General features: G+C 40.1%; 2 protein-coding genes across 9 annotated transcripts in view; one reads left to right on the top strand and one right to left on the bottom strand.

The window, feature by feature from the left end:
- Positions 1–104: 104 nt before the first annotated feature.
- Positions 105–4,047, top strand: hadh (hydroxyacyl-CoA dehydrogenase). Of its 3 annotated transcripts, none has more exons than XR_015844749.1 (9): positions 105–296; positions 1,140–1,268; positions 1,341–1,498; positions 2,058–2,184; positions 2,369–2,458; positions 2,549–2,621; positions 2,853–2,922; positions 3,307–3,423; positions 3,486–4,047. XR_015844749.1 is itself a non-coding variant. In XM_088303713.1 (8 exons), the coding sequence occupies exons 1-8, from the start codon at positions 180–182 to the stop codon at positions 3,602–3,604; spliced, it is 930 nt and encodes a 309-aa protein (XP_088159839.1). In that variant the 5' UTR covers positions 106–179; the 3' UTR covers positions 3,605–4,047. The 3 variants fall into 3 exon arrangements, 1 of the variants encoding a protein (XP_088159839.1); XR_015844748.1 differs by having other exon boundaries at positions 2,853–2,926; XM_088303713.1 differs by lacking the exon at positions 2,853–2,922 and having other exon boundaries at positions 106–296.
- A 1,325-nt stretch (positions 4,048–5,372) lies between these two features.
- Positions 5,373–24,428, bottom strand: part of lef1 (lymphoid enhancer-binding factor 1) — a 59,704-nt gene continuing 40,648 nt past the window's right edge. Inside the window, exons 5-12 of one of the 6 annotated variants that reach the window (XM_088302246.1) lie at positions 22,451–22,541; positions 22,222–22,341; positions 20,850–21,012; positions 19,362–19,469; positions 16,391–16,439; positions 14,789–14,821; positions 14,533–14,574; positions 5,373–6,779 (exon numbers count right to left, since the gene is read on the bottom strand). In XM_088302246.1, coding sequence (XP_088158372.1) covers positions 14,540–14,574; positions 14,789–14,821; positions 16,391–16,439; positions 19,362–19,469; positions 20,850–21,012; positions 22,222–22,341; positions 22,451–22,541 — 599 coding nt within the window. In that variant the 3' untranslated portion in view covers positions 5,373–6,779; positions 14,533–14,539. The remainder of the gene's footprint in view (positions 6,780–14,532; positions 14,575–14,788; positions 14,822–16,390; positions 16,440–19,361; positions 19,470–20,849; positions 21,013–22,221; positions 22,342–22,450; positions 22,542–24,428) is intronic. The other 5 variants (XM_088302247.1, XM_088302249.1, XM_088302248.1 and 2 more) reach the window with 5 other exon arrangements.

Genomic DNA, 24,428 nt, shown 5'->3' with positions numbered 1-24,428 from the left:
AAGTTTTGAGTGACTACATTTTTATTCCCCCCCCACGACTTCGTGTCCTCAGCTGGCTTGTAGACACCTGTTACGTGACGTCATCAAAGTGTGTCAAAAGTTACGTAGGAATCTTGGCGTCACGTGACCAATGATTGTCCTGTTAGCTTCCAGTAAGCGTCCAGCTCCTTGTAGTCGTCATGGCGTTCATCGGGAAACAGTTGTGCAGAGCTTTTTCCTCGTCGGCCCTGAGGAGTGTGGCCATCAAGCATGTGGTCATCATCGGCGGAGGACAAATGGGTGCGGGAATCGCTCAGGTGGGCCGAAAATGAAGCTTTGGCGTTTTAGCCGAACAGCTAGGAGGCTAACTGCGTGTCAACGAGAGCATGGTCCCCTCATGAAGAGCAGAACTGGGATACTGAAGTGTAATTTAAAGCATTTGCTGCTATCCATGCTGCAGTTTCATAACCATTTGCCTGACTTGGAAATATAAAATGTATGTCATTCAATGAACACACTACGCCAAGTTCGAACAGTGTAAGTCCCACTTAACTGCAGTTACAATTTTGGCCAGCAGGTGTCACCGCATGCCTGCTTTGTGCCCGAGTAGCTGAAGTTATTATATGTCAATCATTGTCTAGGTTCTTGAGTAGGTCAAATATGTATTATTACGGTTTCCAGGTTGAAAGTGGTGGAGATAAAAATATCTACTTAAGTCAAACTGTCACCTTAATAAATGACCACTGTTAAATCCATTGTCGAAAGAGGCATAATGTGAATGACTTCTTAATTGTATAAAATATTCTGTTCTCTGAAATGTCAGCTCGCCCGTCAAGGTGTCATTTCTGTTACTAGAAGTTTAATTGTTTCAACTTTATTGGATACAACTACTGCTGCTTATGGATCAAAAGTAGTCATACAACAGCATAGACACTTAAAACAATAAATCAATAACAAACGGTAAAACACCGCAAAACACAAAAACAATACAGATTTCACGCTGAATCAAAACTGAAAAACTTTTTTATACAATAGAATTAAAATAAATTAAGATTTCTTTTGTAGTGAAATGTAAAAAAACTAACAAAAAAAACAAAACAATGAAACAGCATCACGTGCACTTCTTTGCCCGCTAATTCGGACTTGAATGTTTGCGTTAGGTCGCTGCGTCGACCGGCCACCAGGTGACGATGGTGGACATGTCAGACGCCATCTTGACGAAGACGGTCAAGGGCATGGAGGCGAGCTTGAAGAGAGTAGTCAAGAAAAAGTTTGCTGACAAGCCTGAGGTTTGTAGCTGAACTTGGTGAAAGAGATGACGTGTAATTAGTTTACCCGAGGTGTTCGTATTTTCTTTCCAGGCCGGTGAGGCGTTCATTGAGAAAGTTGTGCGAAACGTGTCTACCACCACAGATGCCGCCACAGCCGTCCAAAGCACAGACCTCGTGCTGGAGGCCATTGTGGAAAACCTGAAAGTCAAACAGGATCTTTTCAGCATGCTCGACAAGGCGGCGCCAGCGTAAGCGTTGCAACTTTAGTGGCTTCCTGTGCGCTTTTCCTTCTAAAGTTGCGACCATGTTACAAGCGCACGTTAAGGAGTGGACTGTCTCACGACTGTCTCACTGTGCGTCTAGTGAATTTATTTAATATTTAAATTGAACTTTTTGGATTGAACTAGTAAAATAAATTTACTTTTTCCACCCTTTTTTTAGATGCTCCTGGAGTGCGCTGTTCCATTTTAAGTCTTGTTGGTGTTGGTAGCACCATCATCAAAACAAATTAATTAAATAATAAATTATTCTTTTATCTTTTTCTTTCTATTTCTTTTTTCTCTCTCTTGCTCTAATTCTCTCCTTTGTGTTTTACCTTTCGTTCTTTCCCTCTTTCTTTTCTTTATCTCATTCTTTAATTTTTTTTCTTTCATTGTGTTTCTTTTTTCTTCTTTCCTTTTTCTCTTTATTTCTCGTGCCTCGTTCTTTCCGTCTTTTGTCTTTTGCTCCTTTTTCTCTTTTTCTTCCTTCCACTCCTTTGTCTTTTTATTTCTCCCACTGCTTTTTGTCTTTTTTCTTTTCTCTCAGACACACCATATTTGCAAGCAACACTTCGTCGCTGCCTATCGGCGACATCGCTAGCGCCACCTCGAGGCTGGATCGCTTCGGTGGCCTGCACTTCTTCAACCCGGTCCCCATGATGAAACTGGTCGAGGTAACCCAACACACAACCTCGTTCATAATGTGTTGTTAATTCATCTCACAATGTGGACATCCACACTCATACTGTTTGCATTCAACTAAATAAATGACCTCTATGACTATTACTGTATTTCTGTTCCACCAAAATTTAACATTGAACCTAGTACCTCCACGTGGATGATATAATTGGTCCACAGGTCATTGGAACACCGGCCACGAGCCAGGAGACGTTCCAATCCCTGGTGAACTTTAGCAATGCGCTGGGCAAAACAACCGTGTCCTGCAAGGTACGACAGAAGGATGGAAATGTTGTCGTTTTTCCTTCTGTGAGGAAAATGAACCGCAGAGCGAGCCGCTTAATCGCCACTTCCTTTCAGGACACACCAGGATTCATCGTGAACCGCCTGCTCGTCCCCTACATGCTGGAGGCCGTCCGTCTGCACGAGAGAGGTGTGAAACCACTCTTTGCTTTCGTGCATCTGTATGTGCATCTCTGTGTAAACCGCTGCCCCGTGTGACATAATTTGAAATGAAAATTCTCATCACATGCTCAAGAAATGAGTGTCCATAGATTTGCAACTCTGTTGTCACTAACATGTAAATATCTTGCCACTCTACGGCAGCTCAAGTCACATGCAAATCACCAGCTAAAATTAGCCTCAATGTATTTTTAATACAAAGCATGCTTGGACTCGTCTGCTGCAAAAGCCACAAATGTGTCCACACCACTGCAGGAATGTTATTTGAAAAGGCAGGTAAGCTCATTTTTTTACATCAGTTTTAAGCGTTCATACTGTACCTGCTACTCATCTAGACTTGTTCTGTTAGTCAAAAGAGTACTTCAAATCAGCATAATAAATTATAAATAAATTATGTTCACTCATTTACAGTCAGTTGAGTTGAGTGAACACCCCTAGTTTGAAGCATGCAAACTTTTTGACCCTGCAGCCGAAAAAAAATGAGAATTGACGGACTCAAAATGAGGAACCAGAATCATCGACGTTCAAATGGTACCCAACCCCATTGACTATAGTTGAGAGCGAGTCAAAAGTCCATATGCATGAATCTGCATGTTAAGTTGTGCATCGGTCACTACAGTGGACACCGGGTTGTCGTGACATGCACGTGATTGCAGGTCACGCGTCCAAAGAAGACATTGACGTGGCCATGAAGCTCGGTGCTGGTTACCCAATGGGACCCTTTGAGCTGCTGGACTATGTTGGCTTAGATACAGCCAAGTTCATTTTAGATGGTGAGTCCAAATGAATGACAAATGAATCTGAACTCGCGTTTAACTGTTTTCGTTGTGATCAGGTTGGAGCGCCATGGAGCCAAATAATCCTCTCTTTGCCCGGAGCCCTTTGCTCAACAAGCTGGTCGCAGATGGAAAGTTTGGAAAAAAGACTGGAGAAGGGTTCTACAAGTACAAGTAGCTTCACTTTAGTCATGAAGTAACTACCTAACCTGGAGAAGTCTACAATGAAGAACTTCAATGTTACTTCAATGATAATGTGATTTATAATAAATAAGATGTGCCTATTTTCCTGAATGATGAGCTGATGAGATCTGCACTACCAAAATGTGCTAATTGTCGATCATATGTGAACATTTACCAATTGTTAGTTCGTTTTTTAAATTAGTTTTTTATGCATTTGAACAATTAAAGATCTCTGCCCTGTTCTGGCCTTAATCGTCGAAAAGCATGACTTGGGCTTTTGTATCTGAGTTACCTGTCATTCCTCAAATGAACACACGGCGGTGCTGTTGCTTTTGAATAGCGCATGGTAAATGGTTTCATCTCAATTTATCACCCAAAAGTATTAATTGTAGACTTAATCGGATCCATTTTCAATAAAGTATCCTATCCTATAATAAACAGCACTCTACATATACATTTGTATCATTTGATTGTACAGTGGTGCTTAGAGTTACGAGCTATCAATCAGTTGCCTGATGTTATGCTCTGACTTAGCGATTGTCCACTTGGGAGACGAGTTCTGTATGGCTGGCAGCGGTCTGAACTGAAATAATTAATCTGTGTATCAACTGTGGCTATTCAGACAAAATAAAGTTGGCTTAAATGCATCGAGCCAAAGAAATTCAAAAAGTAATTGACATTTATGGGTCTGGAAATGGTTACAAAGCCGTTTCTAAAACTTTATGACTCCAGCAGAGAATGGTGAGAGTCATCATCCGGAAATGGAGAAAATGGCAGTGCTGGTCCTTCCCCGGTGTGGCCGGCCTACAAAAATTAACTGAACAGCATAGTTAGTTACTCTTGAGATTTCAGTGTACCCCGCACACATCCAGGACACCCTGTGCCAGATGCAGGAAAACAGCCCCAGGACATAGCAGAGCCTTCTCCATGTTTCACAGCTGGGACAGTGTTCTTTTCTTGGCAGTATGCTTCGTTTTTACATCTGTGTACATAGAGCTGACGTGCCTTGTCAAACACTTCCGGTTTTGCCTCATCTGTCGGTAGGATGTTTTCCCAGAAGCTCTTTGACTTCTCAATGTGAAGCGTGGCAATTTCCAGTCTTGCTTTTTTATAACAGTGATTACCAGGGTTCTTAACAAACGCCCGCCAACCCAAAAATGCAGGTGTTGATTAAAAAAAAAAAAAAGATAGCTAGGGGATAAAAAGATCCAGATTTTGGCGTGGTCCTATTGGATGATAGGGCCGTAGTTTGCCCATGCCTACTATACCGAAATGCTAGATCCAGTAATGATGTTTGATGCCCATTGGCAGCACAAATGTCTGTATTTTCAGACTACAGTCTTCCCTTTTGGCTCGAATATTGCCGGCTGATGCAATCTGAAATCTCAAATTTCTGATTATGAGCAACTGCAGTCACAGAAACATCAAGTTCCTTGGAGATTGTCTTTTTGCCTTTACCTTTGATCATTTTCTTTTGAATTCAACTCACTCTTTTGTTTCCCCTGGTCCATGTTTATTGTGGTACAAATTACATTACAATGACTGATTACAAGCTTTTTTGCTTTGTGGTCACTGATGGTATAGTGGTGCACTCCCCTGACTTGTGTGCGGACAACGCGTGATCGTTTCCCGTCCGGTGCCGTGTCTGTGTGTGCCCTGTGACTGGCTGGCGACCAGCTTATGGTGTCGTCAAGATTTTTATTTCTTTTTCTTGAAAATATTGTTTCCCAAAACTTACCACACATGCACACACACAAACGTGATCAAATAAGCAAATGGTGCCTTTTTATTGATTTTTCTTAAAAAACAACAAAAAACAAAAACGTGGAAACAGTTCAAAGACGACCACTTGGGAAGCAAAAGTGCTCCTCCAAGACGACAGTGACCCCAAATCATATCAACACGGGATAGTCATCATCATCAAAATCATCATCATTGTGGAGCAATAGTAAAATAGAGAAAATATTACAGAGATGCTTGCGTGGTGGGGACGACGACAAAAAAACAAAAAACAAAGAGCTCACTATTTTGCTACGAGGGAAAAAAAAGGTCCATTGCAATGAAAGAGACTGCCAAGTGCTGGAGTAAATATATAATATCTGCTTCATTTGTCTGCTTGTCCATCCATAAAATCTAGGCCTCACTCTCGCATGTTGCCTGAAAAAAAAACAAAAAAAAAAAACAAGGAAAATGACCGAGGAAAAAGTACATCCACACACACCCGAACAGAACGAACGTTAGTTTACAAGATTATAAAAAAAGAAAAAGAAAAGAAAATCAATGGCTTTCCTGTGTCCAAAGCTTACGTTCATACACCATAATCTATATATATATATATATATATATATATATATATATATATATATGTAAACAATATTTAAAAAAATGTACACCATGAAATTAAAAACAAAGGCTCAAGATAAAAAAAAAACAAAACAAAAAAATCGTTGATCCTTTTGGCCAACCAACTGGTCCAACTTATTGATAAAAATCAAATAAAAAAACACGTGTGGAGATGAGATGAGAACGAGATCCCTCCATGTTCCTTAGTGCAATCTACAAGAGGTGATTGTTCCGTTTGGTCGGAAGGGGCGGGAACCCCGAAATGGTCGCTGGACTCCAGTGAAAAAGCGGGAATGTTGACCTGAACCAATTGGGGAACGCTCCGAGGGTTTTATACTACATATATGGAAAAATATAGTCAACATATTTATTATTGTGTAGCATCAATATTTGTGCTTACCTATGCTTCACTAATTTCTTGCGCTCTGTAGCTTTCTCACTTCTGAATTTGACAAAAAAGCTAACAAATAACTTATAATAACTTAGTTGGAGAGTGCAGGTAGTGTGTGTTTCTTTTAGCGCGCTTGTGTGTGTACAGGAAGTGACACGCACACACGCGCACGCACACACACGCTTTGAGTGAAAGAACATAAGCGATGGTGATTGTCGTGTTCAGTTCAGTGTCTTTCCAACAGGGAGAGTGTGAGGTGTAACTTTTAGGAGGTGTCAGGTGATAAGTGATGAGCAGGTGGGGTAGTTTGGGTTGGGTGCTTTTAAGGTTGGTCCTCTGAGGGTCTTCATGGAATCTTAGCAGGCCTCCATCTCGAGCAGAGGCCCCGCATCGGCTGCCTTTGCTTTGCATGTGGAGAAGTTGTTCCGTTTCCCTCCTGTGATGACAGAAAGACATGGCGGTCACCTATCATCATAGCGAAGGGTATGGAATGAGCAAAAAAAAAACAAAAAACAAATGATATATATATAAATATATATATATATATATATATATATATATACACATTTATAACATATACATTTTTTTTTTTTCAAATTTCATAGTTGTGTAACAAATTGAATCACCCACCAAACGCAGAAGCCAAAAGTAGACCAGTGCTAATAATGACAAAAATAGCAAAAATCATTGACATGCATTCTCAAGTTAGCATCTTCCTTTCAGCCGCATTCTAAACATCTTCACCACATGTTGCATGAACGCGACCACGGCCTCCGCCCGCCCCATCCCGACATCTCAGCACAACCTCGCAGGCCCTCCCAACTCCCACCCTTGCAGACGCCGCAGACATGAAACGATTCGGCCTTCCTGCTTCGGGAAAGAAGTATATGTGTGTGCGTGTGCTGTCGGCAACGGGCCAACACTTCACAAGGTCCGGCCGACACAAACACCAGGATTCAGGAGCAACTTGACCCCTCCTCTCCACCTCCTCCCGCCTGCATTAGCACTCAGGAATGCTGGCTAGCCTTTTTTTTTTTTTTCCCTTTTCACAGGAAATGAATCACTCCTCTGTTCTCACACGCACACACACACGCCCCCCCACACACACACGCACGGTGATCCCTGTCCCGGGACACAAGCTCTCCGCCGGGCGTTTGAAGTGCGTGAGGTTAAGATAACTGGCGCGACCTCACGTCTCAATCGCCGCTTTCAACCTCCCGCGCGCCCAATCAAAGGGGGCCGTGGCTGCGAAAGGCCCGCCTCTGAGCATCCATTTTAACCACCCGCCCCCCCTTTGCTGAGTTGTTTCTTCTGGTGCCATTAAGAAGGAAAACACAGCAGACAAATTGGTGTCTTAAAAGAGGCTGGAAGAGAGGCCACAAACAACATGGCGGAGGGAAAATACACGAGCTGGACAAAATTAATGGGACATAGTTGAGTATTGCAGCAATTCCGACTCAAACAAACATACTTTTCTGTTTTCACACTAACTGATTTATTCCCTAATGTCTTTTAGACAGAATTTAACGCAACCAAAATGTGTTTTTATGCGGCCACTGCAGCTTGCATGTTCAGATGATTAGATTTGTGATGACATTGTGAGGTCTTAAACTTAAATTCAGTTTACTTTTAGCCTCTGATAAATATATAGATATTTTTTTTAACCAGACAATAAGCCTCTGTGTCATTTTTGACCAAAAAATATTTTGGAGTGAAAAACAACATGAAAAGCGGAAATAAGTTTGACATTTTTGAGAAGAAAAAATGAAATGTGGCTTCAAACAGCCATTGCACTTTCACCTATTTAGATAATGAGATGCATGGCAACATCAAAATCAACATCATTTTCCCAAAGTCATTTTTAGACAAAAAAAAGTTGTATATTTTTTTTACAAAAAGTTTTTGGTTTAACTTGTTTTTGTTTCTTTATCTACGATAGCATAATAAAAAAAAAAAAAAAACAAACAGATCGACTGAACTTAATATTAAAGTTGTTTTTAAAAAAAATACTAATTGTTAGAAATGAGAACAACTTGGAAGTACTAACTAGTAATTTCATGTTTGACTTTTTGCAGCCCTGATGAGATGACAACTCAACGGACCTTGTGAGAAAGCGGTCAGGTGACATCGCACATTTAGCGACGGATTCTTTTCAAAAGCGGCAGTAAAAGTTACACCAGGAAAGGATAAAAATGAGCGTGTCCATTAAAGGAGGCACCTGGAGGAGAAGGAGGGGGGAGTTTTTGCACACTCAGCACTTTCTCCAACACCGCTTCCTTGGCCCACTCACTTTTATTTGTATTTATTTTTAATAACGAGCCGTGGCAAGGCCAGCTGGGAAGGGCTGGAACCTGAAAAAGTGCACCCACAAACCGCAGGCATGTGCGTGTGTGACTAATGGGAGGCGCTGGCCACATCAGACGCGGCAACCATAGGGGGCCCAAACAGCTCCAGTCTGGCCGTGCCCCCCCCCCACCAACACAGATCAGTCTGAGGGGGTGTTGGCGGCGGCACGTTCAAAGCGTCAGAACAATGACTGCTCCCTTCGCTGTGGTCCCGCTTGAAAGTGAACATGACGAGGGAGGGAAAGGAAAGGGAGTCAGAACTTTGCGCACTTCAGGGAGCGCACACACGGCAGTGGACAGCGACACAAAAGATGCTTTCTTCTCCATTCGTGTGTATTGATGTGGCATCAGTCACGACAGTGGGCAACTTTTCAAAAGCAGTTTCTCTCCGTATGCATGAGCTGATGCCGGCGAACAAGGGAGTGGATGGACTGACACCCTGACATGCGCTGGAGGGATTGATGTTCAACTTTAACAACCAGACTTGTGCAAAGACTGTAGAAGAAAGCAGCTTTTGAGTTTTGTCCACTGCAGTGACGGATACAAAACTTGAGCATCAAGATTTAAAAGAAAGAAAGAAAAAAAACTCAAAGAAAACAGCTTTTGAAAAGCAATCCATTGTCAATGGTCAACTTGACGGTCATAAAAGTTTCCGGATAGTTTTTTTAATTGTAGTATTGGGCAAGTGACTTTCAAAATGGTATATCTACTTACTAGTTACTTGGATTTGATAGTCAGTTTCTTTACAATGTTACCATCTGTGCAAAGTAATACGTTACTTAGTACTAACTTTTTAAAAAAAAATCTGGATTCATATGTAATGGTGATTTTAAAAGGAATGGAATGACCAATCGGAAAAAATAAAAAAACTAAATTGGAGTTGCTGTAGCGTGACATCATCAGCCAGCGCAGACAAATTTACATTTTCTAACTAACAGCCAATCAGAGTGATCCCCATTTTGCATACTGCGACGGATCGTCCATTCATTCAAATCATATCTAAATTGCAAATTTCTACTTTTTACTTCGGATTGTTTCTTGCTTGTATTTTAAATGTTATACAATTTATGTCCTGAAATCATGACGGTGGATGTTCTGACCAAAATTGACTTCTGTCATCAACTCTAATGCCTTACTACCTTTGACAAGCAAGTAACTCTACTTCTACAATTGACATTTTAAAAGGTTTTCTTTGGCTTAATAATCAAAGTGCTGATATAGTAACTGCAATAATATTACAAAAATGTCATGAGTAACTCGTAAGAGTAACTACTTTGGTACCACCTAATAGATTTCTGACATTTAACATATTACCGAAGTACATTACTTTTGTAACGCGTTGCCCCCATGACTGGTGATCACTACACATAAAATACTTAACTGCAGTGACTGATGCGCAACCCTAAGAAACCATCGCATATGAACACGTTCAAAATCCTTGGAGGGACATAACGAGAGGGTTAACGAGCAGAAAATTGAATGAAACATAACAATATGTCCCCTCCTGCCTCATGCTGCCCCCCCCCCCCTCCTCTGCAGATAAGCGTTTGGCAAGGTCCCGCGACTCGGACTCAGGAAGCGCTGGAGACATGACAAAGACCCTCATGGCGTTTAGCGTGGCGCTTCACAATGGGCCCGTGACTCCGGGTTAACGCGCGCAGGGGAGCAGTCTAAACAACAGGCCACGTGTCAACAAACACAGTTGAGGCTTTACAACAAGCTTCTTTTCATGCTCGCTTCCTCTCAAAGGAAGGAGGACAAATATCAGACGCGGTGGAGGAAGACCACATATGTATCCCACGAGAGCATCTCATCGTTGTTTATGGGCCCGACCCATATGGACCGATTCCGATATTTGGACACAAAAAACGATTAATCGGCCGACTGTTTAAAAAATGTATGCAATTAATTAAAACACTTCGGCTTGGTCCTTGAACACTTTCAACAACAAAGTATGAAATACAGGGAAACAATTTGATCGTTATACAATACTTTGTCCTTCAGTATGTGTTCAACTGTACAAGAAGGAGTAAGTACAAAAACATGAACCTGAAGAATGTAGCTTTTGATTTCGTTCATAAATGTATGCTGTACTTAAGAAATAAAGCATCAAGCAAATGAAATTATTGCCCACATAAGTCAGCCGAAAAATGGGTTTTGAATAAAAAAGTTGCACATTTTTAGGGAAAAAAAGAATTCCAGGATAAACAAAAAGTTTTCATTATATGTTTTTGAATAAAGAATAAATATATTGTTTGGATGTGTTTGCTCATCTGCATTTCTATCCTCCTTTTAAAGACACTTCTAAAACCTCTTCTCTTCTCATCTGTGGAGTCACTCTTCCCATCCACATTACTTTGATAATGTTGGTGGGAGGCCACTGGGAAGCGCAGCGGCCTCGGAATGGGGTGCTCCGATGCCAAATTAAAAGGGGGTGGAGCTCCATTCTACCTAATTGCAGTCAGGCCCCAGTGTGACGGGACGCAGCGATGATGTTCCAGAGTTGGATTTTTTTTTTTTAAAAGCCCCTTTGTTAGGAGATGAAGAATTTCAATTTTTTTTTTTAATGGCGAGTAATATGATCTCTTGCCAAATGAGCATTCTTAGAAAGTTTGGGAATCAGAGCGCCACTTGTGGAAGATTTGTTCCATGGAGGCGGTGGCGAGCTGTGCGGTGGTCTCGTGTTTTGACTGGCTTACAAGTACAAAAGAACCCACGTCAAAATGTTTAAAACCACTCGGCTTGGTCTTACATAAGCGCACTGAATTGATGCTCGTAACGAAAAACGATATCAGTAAAGTAAAATATCGAGAAGGAATTCTCTTAGTTTTGCTCCTGGGCTCCCCCTGCAGATGGGAAGCGGAACACAAATCAACAATGGGAAATTTCTTCAGGATGACACAAAGCTTGCTTTCACATTCTACCATCAAATATTCATCCATTCATATCAAGTTCTTTTTAAAAACGATTAACTGATAGGTCAGATTCTTTTCTTTGTTATCAATTGAAATACTGTATGATCATTTTACAACGCTAACGTTACCATCAATTTATTACAACATATGGAAAGTGCTTTGTTCCATCCCCAGCTGTTGTGAAATGAATAAATAAAGTGGCATTGTAGTGCTAGTGACAACATGATCAACTAATTGAATTTTTCAAAACAAGGTCAACGGTTGTCCAGTGTGGTCAGCCAGCACCGAAAATGACCAAATTAGTTACGTACGTACTGAACACAAACAAGAACTTTCCAATCTTGTAAATAAAAAATGAACATACATTCATTGTAATATCATTGCTGCGGATGACGGCACGATGGAATTGTATATTTGAAAAAATAAGTCCACTGTGGCCAGAAATGCGTTGTCCATCCAAAAATGCCAAACACTCCTATGCTTAAGAATATAAAACTGCACGACTATTTCACAACTGTAACATTTCGACGCTAACAATAACACAATAACTAACTGATTTTACGGGCGAATGTAACAGTGTCATAATAAGATGAATATGAAACTGCAAAATCATTTAAAAACAGTTATTAGCATTAATGTATGAAACAACACAACAGAGTAATTTGATTTTGAAAAAAATACAGCCAATTTTTTGGGTCAAACTGGGACAAAAAAAAAATCCAGTGTAACTTCAGGTATCTACTAAAATAAAAAATAAAAAATTAAGATCACAGTACATCTGATTGTTGTTCAGTGTGGCCGTGTAATGCTAAAAATTACCAAATTAAAATAAATAAATGAATAAATTAATAAGCATGCTAACATAGAAAATATATTTTTCCGAAATTATGACAAAATATAATATTTTACATTATTCATCCGTGTATTTTCCAGGCTGAATCACAATGCATTGCAACGTCAAAGCCAAGTAAAAAAAAAAAAACAACCACGGATGCTAGCCAGGCTGCAAGGAAACTCAACAAACACTTTTTTTTTTGTGGCATCTAAACGGAGCTAACCTCAATCCGGCTCTGTGGGATCTGCATAAATTGAGGGCTCGAGGAATTGCGGCAGGATCCTCGGCATTATGCATATTATGTCAAGGGCTGTCACCGAGAATCAACGGAGGTGTCCATCCCGCCGCGGCTAGGCGCTGCTAATTATTGGATCCGAGATAGGCTGCCTTCTTAGCGCTTTGAAAGCCAACTGTGGCCAAAGAATACGACGACGGGGAAGGAGGAGGGGGAAGGAAGGGGGAAAAAAAAGAAATGCAGCCCAATTTGGGGTGCTACTGGGTCATAAATCGATGGACGGGGTGGAAACCTTTGCGCCATTTTTGACACGAAGAGCAGATTAGTCACAAGTGACCGGATTTTTTGGGGGTGGAATAACAGGATGATGGCAGGGAGGTAAATATCCATCCATGCATTTTCTCCGGCGTTTGTCCTCATTAAGGGCAGCTGGAGCCTGTCCCAGTCAGCTGAATATGAGCCAGAGGGGTGTCGAAAATGTGCAACTTTGTTTGTTTGTGTTGTTCAACTGAACTAGTCGTTTGACAAATTGACTTTTTTATTATTATTTTTTTACATCAAAGTGTGAAAATTGGTAAAAGGGAAATGTTTTTTTTTTGTTTTTTACACGTTTGTGAAAATATACATCTCTCTTCCTTGTTCATAATTTTTATAATAAAAATATTTCCGATACCACAAAAAAAAGTTGAGATGATTCAAGATTCCAGTCTAAAATGTGCCCTTTTTCATAAAAAAAAAAAAAAAAAAATTCCCATAAGAACATTTTCTTAAAAATATTGCTCTTTTGTCTTTGTCCCTTTGGAATGAAATTAATTTTTTTTTTTCTGAAGATATTTTCTTGTTAGTAACAGTTAGAACGTGACTTTTTTTTTCACGAAAAAAGTAAAGAAAAGATTCAAAAGTCAAAGTTTTTCCTTGAAAATTTTTCAAAAGATTGATTCTCCTTTAACATTATTTGTTGTAAATGTACGACTTTACTCCTTAAAAATGTAAATCACAATTTTTGAAAATTTAAGTTGTTTTTGTCAAAAACATGTCAAACATACATTTTTTCCTGAAGTATCATAAAAAGAATTGAGTTTTTAAATAACTTTTTTTTTAACAAAACAACTCTTCTATAAAAAAAAATCAATTCCTTGATAATGTTTTTCTTTTTTGCTAAAAATACATGAATTTTTCATAAATTTTTCACATCTTTGTTGAAAATGTCATAGCTTTCATCAAAAAGATGTGTTTTCTTTGGGAATTTTCTTTTTAGCTGAAGATATTTAACATTTGTCTTGAAACATTTGTTGGTGATAAATCAGAGGTGCTATTGTTAGAAATATAATCCTTTTTTTTAAAAATGTAAACATATACAAAACTGGCTAACTGAAAGTGATCACGGGGAGGCAAATTGAAGGGAAAAAAATCCTCTCAAACAAACAAATTCGGTTGCCAAATAATGAGCACTGGAGACACTTTTCGACAAGTCCTCAATTAATACATCCCGCCTTTTGTTACGACCATATAACAGACACCGTGAAATCTTCTTAAGGCAAAACAGCTCATTAAAAAAAAAAACTCCTGAACGTCTGCTTGACAAAAGAGACATGACACATGTGGACCATATGGAGCAAAGATGATGTAAACTGGGGGGGGGGGCGATCTAGATTTATCCTTTTAATCAAAATAGATGAACACACATGTTTTTTGTTTGTTTAATGCAATCATCCAATGTTGCTGCTCCACACACACACACATTTTAATGGACACAGTGACTTTGGCATGGACCTTTTTTAGGATTAGTCTGTATCGCTTTTTACAAAGAGACTTCTGACGTGATGAGCTAACAGAAGCAAAGGGGAGGTGTGTCTTACCATTTTCTCAGATGTACGCCGTTTTCATTCTCTGGCCCGTACCTGCAGAAAATGGCATCTTTTAAAAAGGGACCGGAGGATTTGGAGGCAGCATGAGCTCATTGCCGCCTGTTCGGTTGTAAAACAGTGACAAGATAACAGCGCAACCTCACAAGTCGAACGTACAGTTTGAAAATCAAAGCTAAACTTGGTTGAAAGAACTTGCTTTTTCTTTGACTTTTGGGTGGGATGTAACCACAAAAAAGTGAGGACGCACCGTAGAATGCAGGTCTTGGCTGTTCAGGCATAGCTAAAGAAACAAAAAGTTTGAAATCAATCATAAAAAATGAAGCGCAAAGTTAGCTACATTGAGTCTCACGGTGAAGAAACTCGCCTCCCAGGCACACTGAATAGGCGTCATGGACTTAACGTGAGACTAGCTTAGTGAACACTTAAAGTATTAACTCAACAAGTGTGCTTGGTTTTTTTCTTGGGCGCGTTGTTGTGATGCCAACACAGACGGCAAAGAGGAAAATTGTGACCACGGCCATTCAGGACAGGAAATAGGAAATCAAGAGTACTTCACTGCAAAATGTTAGAGCAGCTAAAACGTCAAGACACAACTTTAGTACAGCATATTAGTTAAGTTGGATTTAACTTTGAAACATTTACGTTTGATCTTGCTAATCTTGAGTACAATATTTTTCACAATATATTTTTATTTTCCGATTTCTAAGCAGAGAGCCACTGTACTTGGACATTGGAGCGTGCTACGTAATGGTCGGACATAAAGCGTAATAAGAATTCTAAAAGTAAAAAAAAAAAATCTTTCCTGGTTAAAAGTATACTTCTTCAAAAACACCAGTCAACATCGAAAGACTCTCGAGAGCCTTAACTGTATTTTTAGAACAATCCTTTTCAACTAGTGACCACCTAAAACACTTTTGTCGTTCTAGAACAAAGTGTAATGGCACCTCCACTACAGTAGGTGGCAGAGGCGCTCTGATTTAAATTTTTAAACATTTCAAGCAAATTAGTCCACTTCAAATATTTCCATAGCAGACTTTTTAAAAAAAAAAACAATGTTAATGAAGTTATGTTTCTGATCTATATTTTTTTTGTCTTTTATTTTAATAAGGATTAATGTTATGCAGATGTGTACTAATAACAATTTCGTAGATAAATGATACGATTTATACTTGTGGCGGAGAGTAAAATGTTTTCTTCTTCGTCAGAGGGCGTAATAGAAAATAATTGAGAAGTTTTAGACTAAAGTGGTACAGTCTTGATGTTGGCTGCCTGTTTAAGTTGAATAAATTACGATTAAAATGTCGATTGGAGAATTGAATTCAAATAAGTGATGGTATTGAGTAAGAAAACTGTGACTCTTTCATAATTAGAATGAGAGTAATCAGTAGGTAATAATAAGAATTTAACGTTACTTAAAATATACATTTTACTTTTACTATTATTCAAATCAGTTTACAAAATAAAATAACATTAACATTAAGAAAAAAATTGAAAGAAACGGGAAAAACGTCTGACTTTAAAAATAAAATAGCATAAAGTAGACCAGCATAAAATAAAAGTACAGCATATAAGTGGAGCAGTATTCCAGGGATGTGTTGAGTTCGACTTTGGAGGTTGCATTTCTTATTTTTTTTTTTGCCTAGCGATGACCTCATCAGTGTGTTAGTGGTAGAGTGTTTCAAAAACGTCTCAAAAACGAGGTCAGCAGGAAGCAACATTGAGCAGACAGACAAACAAACGTGCACAGCTCCAAGCCGCAGCGAGAACAGCCAGACTAATCCCAAAGGAGGCGTGACGTGGACAAGATGGAAACGTCGTAGGAGGGCGAGCGGCGGGCGCATTAACTCACCTGCGGCCGACTCCTGGATCTTCTCCCGCTTCCGCTTCTTCTTCTTCCCCTAAAAATATACAGAGGAACGCATAAAGTGTGGCTCCAGCACTCACGTTCACTAGACCACTCTGATTGGCTGCTGCTGCTGCTGCTGCTGACTGTCATGTTCACTCATCCCCTGCCGGACATCCCACCGGCATGCCCCCCGGACACTCCGGAAAGTCTGCCGCCGCCAACAACAAAACAGCCGAGCTGAGAGGGAACGCGTCTCCATTGGGGAATGTAGCACTAACGATTTTTTTTTTTTTGTCGTCGATGTTAAAGTCATGAAAGAGATCTCGAAGTTGAGTATTCCATTACGTCAACGTTCTTTTCAGTCCGACATACTCAAACCATGTAATGGTAGTAATTTTTTTTCAACAATAGGTCTTGGCTGCGCAGTCGTTCGTGGGTTAATTTTTTATTTTGTGGTCAAAATAATTTCAGTTTCATTTACCCAACGCCTTCAAAATACAGAGTGCCGGCGTCGATCACACACACCATTGAAATTGCTTTCATTTTGTTTAACCGGTCAGATTTTAGATTCACCACTCTGTATCTTCACCAATTCTCAGAGTGACGTCAGCGTTTTTCTGTGATCTGATTGGTTCTGCTGTGATTATCCCGCTGATTTATTGATCTTAAAGGGGGAATCAAGTGTAATTGTTTCTGTACAAGATATTCAATGCGCACCTCACTATGTTTGAAGTGCACTATTCTGATTAATATTGCGTTTGTGGAATATGGATTAAGCAGCAAAATGTAGCCCTTTTTATCCATCTGAGGAGTCAGCCATGTTGCTATTTTCTGTCGACTGAAGATGACATCACAGTGCTGAAGAGCTCATCTTGCGAATGTCACAGAAAACTCGTGAGTCGTGACTGGTTGCTACCTATGATTGATCTAAACAACAGGACGACGTTGGAGATGATTAAAAATGGATTTTCACGTTGCATTTTCCAAGAAAAACTGGACTTTATGACGCTGCATCAACCAATACTGTTGATGGATGGCCTATTTCAACCTGGAGAGTGGCAACGTTTCTGAACGTCATGTGCAACTAAATTGTCTCTGCATGGAAATGACCAATCCAGTCTTTGTGGCCCCCCTTAATGACATTCTCATGAAAATGCAATTAAAAATGCTCACTCCCATTAAGCTCAATGGCAAATCTACATTTTCTTCCCAAAGAAGTACTGAGGATTTATTCCCACCCCAAGGAGATGATGAAGGGGGTAGAATATACGTATAGACTCTCAAGGTTCTCAAATATGGGCAGCACTTTTGGTTCCCTGCTAATCCATTTATTCACGAACTAATCTGCCAGCATAGAGGAGACTCACACACACACGGTCGGGGGTGCTCGAGGAATACTTGAAACTGTCAGTATATCAACACACACACACACACATATATATATATATATATATATATATATATAAATTGTGAGTATAAAATGCAGCGCATCAAAGATTAAGTGATTTTGCATTATTTTAGTTGTACTATTATACCATGGCGAATTTCTTTTTACACTCGATATCAATATAACTGGTGAGGAAATGTCACTCAGCTCTTCGTTTGTTTTTGGCGGCGCAGCAGCAGAGGCAGGAAAGGAGGAAGGATGCCGTTGATGTCCGAGGGGAGGCAGATAAACACCACAAAGCACTTTTATTTTTCAAATTCTTATTTTTATGGGGTTTTTTTTTTTTGGCCGGTGGTGGAGTGAACGTGAGTGCCGGAGCCACACTTTTCATAAAGGCTGGTGCTCTCTCTCACTCGCTCCCTCACTCTCTCTCACCCTCTCTCTCTCTCTCTCTCACTCTCTCTCGCCCTCTCTCTCACTCTCTCTCTCTCTCCTGCTCACACACACACACACACACACACACGCCCACACCCCCCCCCACGCATGCACACACACTCGCAGGAGTAAGAGTTTTTTTTCAAAAATATCTAACTTTTTTGTTGGATATGTATGTACTTATTTATTTTGAAAATCCCAAAAATATATTTTAAAAAATTATCTAAAAAAATGTGACTTTATTCTTGTAGTAATTAATACTTTAATCAAAATATTGTCACTCTTGTCATGAAAAAAATGATTGAATGACTATTCTCCTAAAGTGAAAAATTGTATTTTATCTTTAAAATTACATTTTTATTAATTCTTTAAAATTCGCCACATTATTTTTATACTATCGCAACAGTCAGTAAAATATTCTACTTTATTCACATCATTTTATGATTTCAATTTCGATTTTTTTTTCAAAATCTTTCTCACAAACACTTCTCGATATAAAATCCAACTGTTTGCAAAAAATAAACTTAATTCACTGATTACAACCTCAATATTCAAAATAGAAAAAAAGTTCTCAAAAAGTAACTATTTTTCTTTAAAGTGATTGACTTTTATCGAAGATATGTCCAACTTTTTTTCCAGAAAAAATACCGCTTTTTTTCGCAAAAAAACCTGAAGTAACGTCATATTACTTCAATCCTGAAAAACTTTTTTCTAAAAACTATGAAAAACCTATCTTTCTCTTATAATATCCTGACTTAAATATCGACAATTTGATAGTTCTTGAAAATATTTATCGTAGTTTAATTTATCCTGAATATGTTATATTATTTTACTGCCATACACATGTGTGCACAATGCTGTTTTTTTTAAAGGCTCTTCAAAAAATCTGAACATCAAACAACCACGTAATGATTAGCCATCTAATTTCACTGGCGGTGGCCATAAAAAGTGCCACTTAAAATCTATCCAACGCTATGAATTACACATTAGGCTAAAACAAAGACAGGCAAGCAGGGGCCTCTGTTTTTTTTTGTTTTTTTTGGGGGGAGAAACAACTTGTCACACACACGCACACACACACGCCCACACATATCGTCATGCGTGCGCGCACACATTCTGGCACCTCTGCAGAGCTGTACTGTTGGTACTTACATAGTTGTCTCGGGCAGACCAGCCTGGGTAGAGTTGCATGTGGAGCTGTCGTTCCTTGCGGGCTAACTCATAATACTTAGCCTGCTCTTCCCGAGATAATGCATGCCACTGTTTTTAGCACAAAAGGAGAAAAACTTGTCAGTTATTGTATTGTTTGTGCGTTTTTTTACGATAACAAAATGTTTGGTGAGGAATAAAGCAGGTATAAAGCAAATGATAGCGCAAAGGAATATTAGCTAATATTAACTACGAGACAAACGTTGGAATTTTACGGAAATAAATCGTATAGTTTAGAGATTAATGTTGTATATTTGACAAGAATAAAAGTTATATAGTTTCAAAGTTAGACTTTTTTTTCTGATAATAAAATGTGTCTAGTTTGTAGATAAGAGCCGTAGCTTTGCGAGAATGAAAATCATTCAATCAGCCCCCCCAAAAAATTTAGATTTCTAAATTGTAATTTTACAAGGTTATTCTAAAAATAAAGTTGAATATTTTTACAACTATATTTGCAATTTAAAGAGAGTGAAGCTTTATACTTTCTAGAACAACAATGTTGCAATCTTAAAGACTACAGTCATATTTTTGGGAGAATATTGTCAATTATAAGAGGATAAAGTTGTTTATTTTCTGGATTAATGTTGTAATTTCAATACAAAAAGTAATACATTTCCAAGATAAAACGTATATTTTCATGATTCAAGTCTTCATCTTTTGAAAATGAAGGTTTATATTTTGGAGGGGAAAAAATTCCATATTTTGGTGAAAATTGGTTAAAAAAAAGTAAGTTTTCATTTTTTTTTCTGGGGAAGAAATTGCAATTTCACCGGAATTAAGTTGTATATTTTTGACGAAAAAAGTACAATAGTTTCAAATTGTAACGTTGTAGATTTACAAGAATGAAATGGAAGTTATTCTTGTGTTCATTGAATTTTCACAACAATTTCTTTTAAATTATACGACTATATATTCCATTGTGATTACACTTACAACTTTTAGAAAATGCAACATTGTTTTTGTAAATTTAAATCTATAACGTTTTCCTTATAATTACGATTTTAATCCTGAAACTATAGTTTTCAGCGTACTCAAATTATTTCAACTATAATATCGACAATAGATGAGTTTTTAATCTAAAACTTGTGCACATTTTAACTAAAAAATTTAAAACTTTATTTCATATTACAACTTGAATGCACAACTTTTTCCGTTGTCAGTATTGCGATTTCGTGACACATGAATCTCGTAATGCGATTTCTTGTTTTTCCTTTCAGAGCGACCCATCGTAATAAAAGACTAGACGTGAGGGCAAAATCATCTTTCTTTGCCTTGCTGTGGGGATCTTTCATGAAGGCATTTACCATGGCTTTGCACTTTCATGCTTAAAACTTGTCCAATTCCAACTGGCTTGATTAAAACGTCAGACGGACAATTACCACCGTCACGGCCCCACCTCATAAAATGTATGCGTGAGCGAGCGCCACCTACCCGCCGTCCCAGGATCTGATTGATGGCGGCGCTCTCCTTCAACGTGCACTCGGCCACCACGTTGGCACGCATCTCTTTCATGTAGAGCATGAAGGCGTTGAGAGGCTTCTTGATGTGCGGTCTTTTGGGCTCCTGCTCCTTTCGCTGTTCGTGCTGTGGCTTCCTGTTAACCGAAATACATAAAGAGTCAAAAGATATAATTGGCAAAAGACAGGGCGAGGGTGCTAAAAGTGTGACAAAATACGTCGTGCAGTGTGTCTGGGCTGTTACCATATCGCCTCCCCTACCACATGTGCAAGTAGTTGAGTCGCGTTGTTTATCTTCTATTCATGTGGCTGTTTCATTAGTTTTTTCCCCCCAATGACGTACTGTGCAGATTGTTTTTTCCCCCCTCATCCTTCCTTAATATTTTACATCTTGGAAAATCAAGGCGCCATTTGGCTTCTCCGTTCTGTCTCCCTGTTTTGGTCATGTCATGTCATTATCCACACCGCTTATCGATTCACCAAAATTGAAATTTCGGATTCCTTGATCAATATTTAGGAGAAGGCAGCCTCCCACCTCGGGTCATGGCTCAGAAACTACATCTGAGGACGGGAGGCAATTAAAATATTCCGTGTATTACAACATTTAAAGACGACACGCCGGTAGTACTCGTCCTGTTGCATACGGCGAAAAATCCAACACGTCACTGAAAGAGTTTGCAATAGATGCCCCAAAATGGCAGCAAAGGACACATTTTTGTTGAAATGAAAGTCCTCAACTCACTTCCAATTGTTTCCCTGACACAAAAAGTCTACCAGACGGCAGAAAGCTGTAAGTTTTTTTGTTTTGGCTTGAGCACAAAAAGAGCAATAGGGGGTCATTTAAAAAAAAAAACGGTGACATAACAACGCAACCACTTGTCCAGCAGTATATCAGGCTGAGATCTTTTTCTTTTTTGAAAAATACTTGCTTAAGACAAGCCTAAATTCCAATGAGTGCCCACTGGTGGCCAAGGTTCACACACCAGAAGTCAAGGTGCCACTGTAATCTCATTTCTCTAGAACACATGGTCCAAAAGAGTCACTCTTTTTCTTGCTCTCTCGCTCTCTCTGGGTGAAACGTTCGTATAAGACGCCAAGATGACCGTGGCTAATGCAGCAATCGGCCATCACCTCTTCAGCATGCTATCAGGCGTGTTGCGGTATCATCTGGGACCAGCATCTGGTGTTGGCTGAGTCCAACACCACCATCCTTGAGGCTAAAGAAGCCCCTTGAGCAAACCCGAGCCGATAGATAAGACGCTCACTTCAAAGGTAGGCTAGTTTGCAACTGGCGTGGCGGAACACCTGAACGTGACACCATGACGAAAGAGGGCGGTGGGACTCACATGTGCATGATGTCGGTTTCGTGCAGGGGCTCGTGTTTGACCTGGGGATTGACGATGGCCGGGTGGGGGATCCCTGTGGCGTGAGGACCCGGCGGTCCCGGGACCATGTGGTGCGAGAACCTGCAATGGTGTCAAGATTTAGTTGAAGAAGAGAGTGGGAGCAAAATAGATGAGATTGATCGATTTGATTGACTGATGGATCATATTCAGGTCTTAGGGATGGACTCACCATCCCAGTGGCGGCGTGAGCTGTCCCACTCCTCCGGGAGACAGCGAGTAGAAGTTGGCTATTTCTGGTCCTGCATGATGCCTGGACATTCCTACACCAGAAACAACAGACACTAATTATGATTATGGTCATCTAGTATGTAGACATAAAAAGATAAACAACAAACAATCAAATGTCAAAGCATATGTTCAATTGTTGTGGTTAATCACATAAATAGTAAACAGTTAGTCAACTTGAGATAGCGTCAATTGACAATAGTTTACCGAAAACCACATGGATTAATTGGTTAGTCAACAAAATGTGCATGTGAGGTGCAGGTTTTGGTGTTTTCCATTTGGGGTCCTCAAGTTCCACACTAAGGGCGGCACGGTGGCCGACTGGTTAGCACGATGGCCTCACAATACCGAAGTCATGGGTTCAATCCGGCCATCCTGTGTGGGTTTGCATGTTCTCCCTGTGCTTCCGTGGGTTTCCTCCGGGTACTCCGGTTTCCTCCCACATTCCAAAAACATGCATGGCAGGCCGATTGAACACTCAAAATTGCCCCTAGTTATGAGTGTGAGCGTGGATGGTTGTTCGTCTCTGTGTGCCCTGCAATTGGCTGGCAACCAGTTCAGGGTGTCCCCCGCCTACTGCCTGAAGATAGCTGGGATAGGCTCCAGCACCCCCGCGACCCTCGTGAGGAGAATCGGTACAGAAGATGGATGGAAGTCCACACTAGGATGTCTGTGATTTTGAGTGAGTGTGGCTTTAAAAGGTGAAGCCTGGCCTGGCGAGTGACTCAGCAGATTGGAGGGTTAGCTTTTGCTCTTATTATTTTGGTTCCTTCATGTTTTCAACAATGAAGACATGAATTACAGGCAGAACATTTGACTGTTTTCCAGAATTCTGTTTTATAGTTTTTGTTTGTCTTTTTAAAAAAAGGCGGAGAAAATTTTGAATAAAATCTGCTGTTTTTGCTATTTTTTGGATGGGAATGTTTGAGTGTTATTATCGTGTCCTTACATTGTAATGCCATATGTATTTGTTTCACAGTTTTAGATGAACAAACATCAGCCGATTATATCAGTCAGGACCACGAGGAACACTGTTCTCGACCTGCTCAACGTGTTAAGTACCTTGCGCTAACTTCTGTTGTGAATCGGCAGGCCCCAAAATTGACTTGACTAGACAAATTTATTCTCGACATACAGCAATTTTATTCTAACGCAAAAATTGAACGGAGCTAAACTGATTTGATCCCTACTGCTTGGTGAATCGTGAACAAAACTTTTGCTGAGGAAGGTAAAGGGAGGTGAGAATAACTGCGCTTTCAGTTGGACTATGCTTATAATGCGTCGACATAGACACACTCGTGCACAAAGAGGGTAAATGCCTGCAGATTAGCACCACGCTCGAATCCCTGCTGAAGCCACAGCCTTTTCTCCCTGCCTCAATCTCTGTGGTCTGAGGAGTCCTTACTCCTCAGAGAAGCAGTGTGATCGGGGGGGGCTTATATTTCCAAAGCTTGTGTTGCGGCGCTGGATCCATGGCGTGCGGAGCTCTACCCCCTGCCCACTAATCCACCCCCACCTCAAGTCTCCTTAGAGCCCTCCTGAGGGCATTGAAAGAGGAGGGGAGAGACGCGGCGTGTTAACCTTGTCACTCACACCCCGAAGGTGACTAATAACCCCCTCCCATTCCTGTCACCCCCCCTCCTAACGCTTCGCACGTTCCCGCTGACATTTCCTTTCTCACCGTCAAACCGTCTCCATTCCAATCAGAGTCACTGGTTTAGAAATTCCATTTTTCAAAAAGGCACAGGGAGGTTTACATGCGAATGTTCAAAGGCCCATCGCCCGACCTTGCGTCCCGCCCATCTACGCATATTACATCCGATAATGAGAAGATCCATGATTGTTCTTCATAATTAACGAGCAGATCAAAGTGTGCGCCCGGCGAGGAGGCCCAGGACGCCATCGCTTCAAGAAGGAAAGAG

This window comes from Idiotropiscis lumnitzeri, chromosome 8 (assembly GCF_059441095.1).
Source record: "Idiotropiscis lumnitzeri isolate Australia: NSW breed Sydney's pygmy pipehorse chromosome 8, RoL_Ilum_1.0, whole genome shotgun sequence".
Classification (NCBI taxonomy): Eukaryota; Metazoa; Chordata; class Actinopteri; order Syngnathiformes; family Syngnathidae; genus Idiotropiscis; species Idiotropiscis lumnitzeri.
Note: the sequence above shows the minus strand (reverse complement) of the source record. Positions and strands in the feature narration are given on the sequence as shown.

Coding starts and splice junctions, on each gene's coding strand:
- hadh (XM_088303713.1), top strand. CDS start 180: ATGGCGTTCATCGGGAAACAGTTGTGCAGAGCTTTTTCCTCGTCGGCC. Junction 297..1,139: donor TGGGTGCGGGAATCGCTCAG/GTGGGCCGAAAA, acceptor TGTTTGCGTTAG/GTCGCTGCGTCGACCGGCCA. Junction 2,622..3,306: donor CGTCCGTCTGCACGAGAGAG/GTGTGAAACCAC, acceptor ACGTGATTGCAG/GTCACGCGTCCAAAGAAGAC.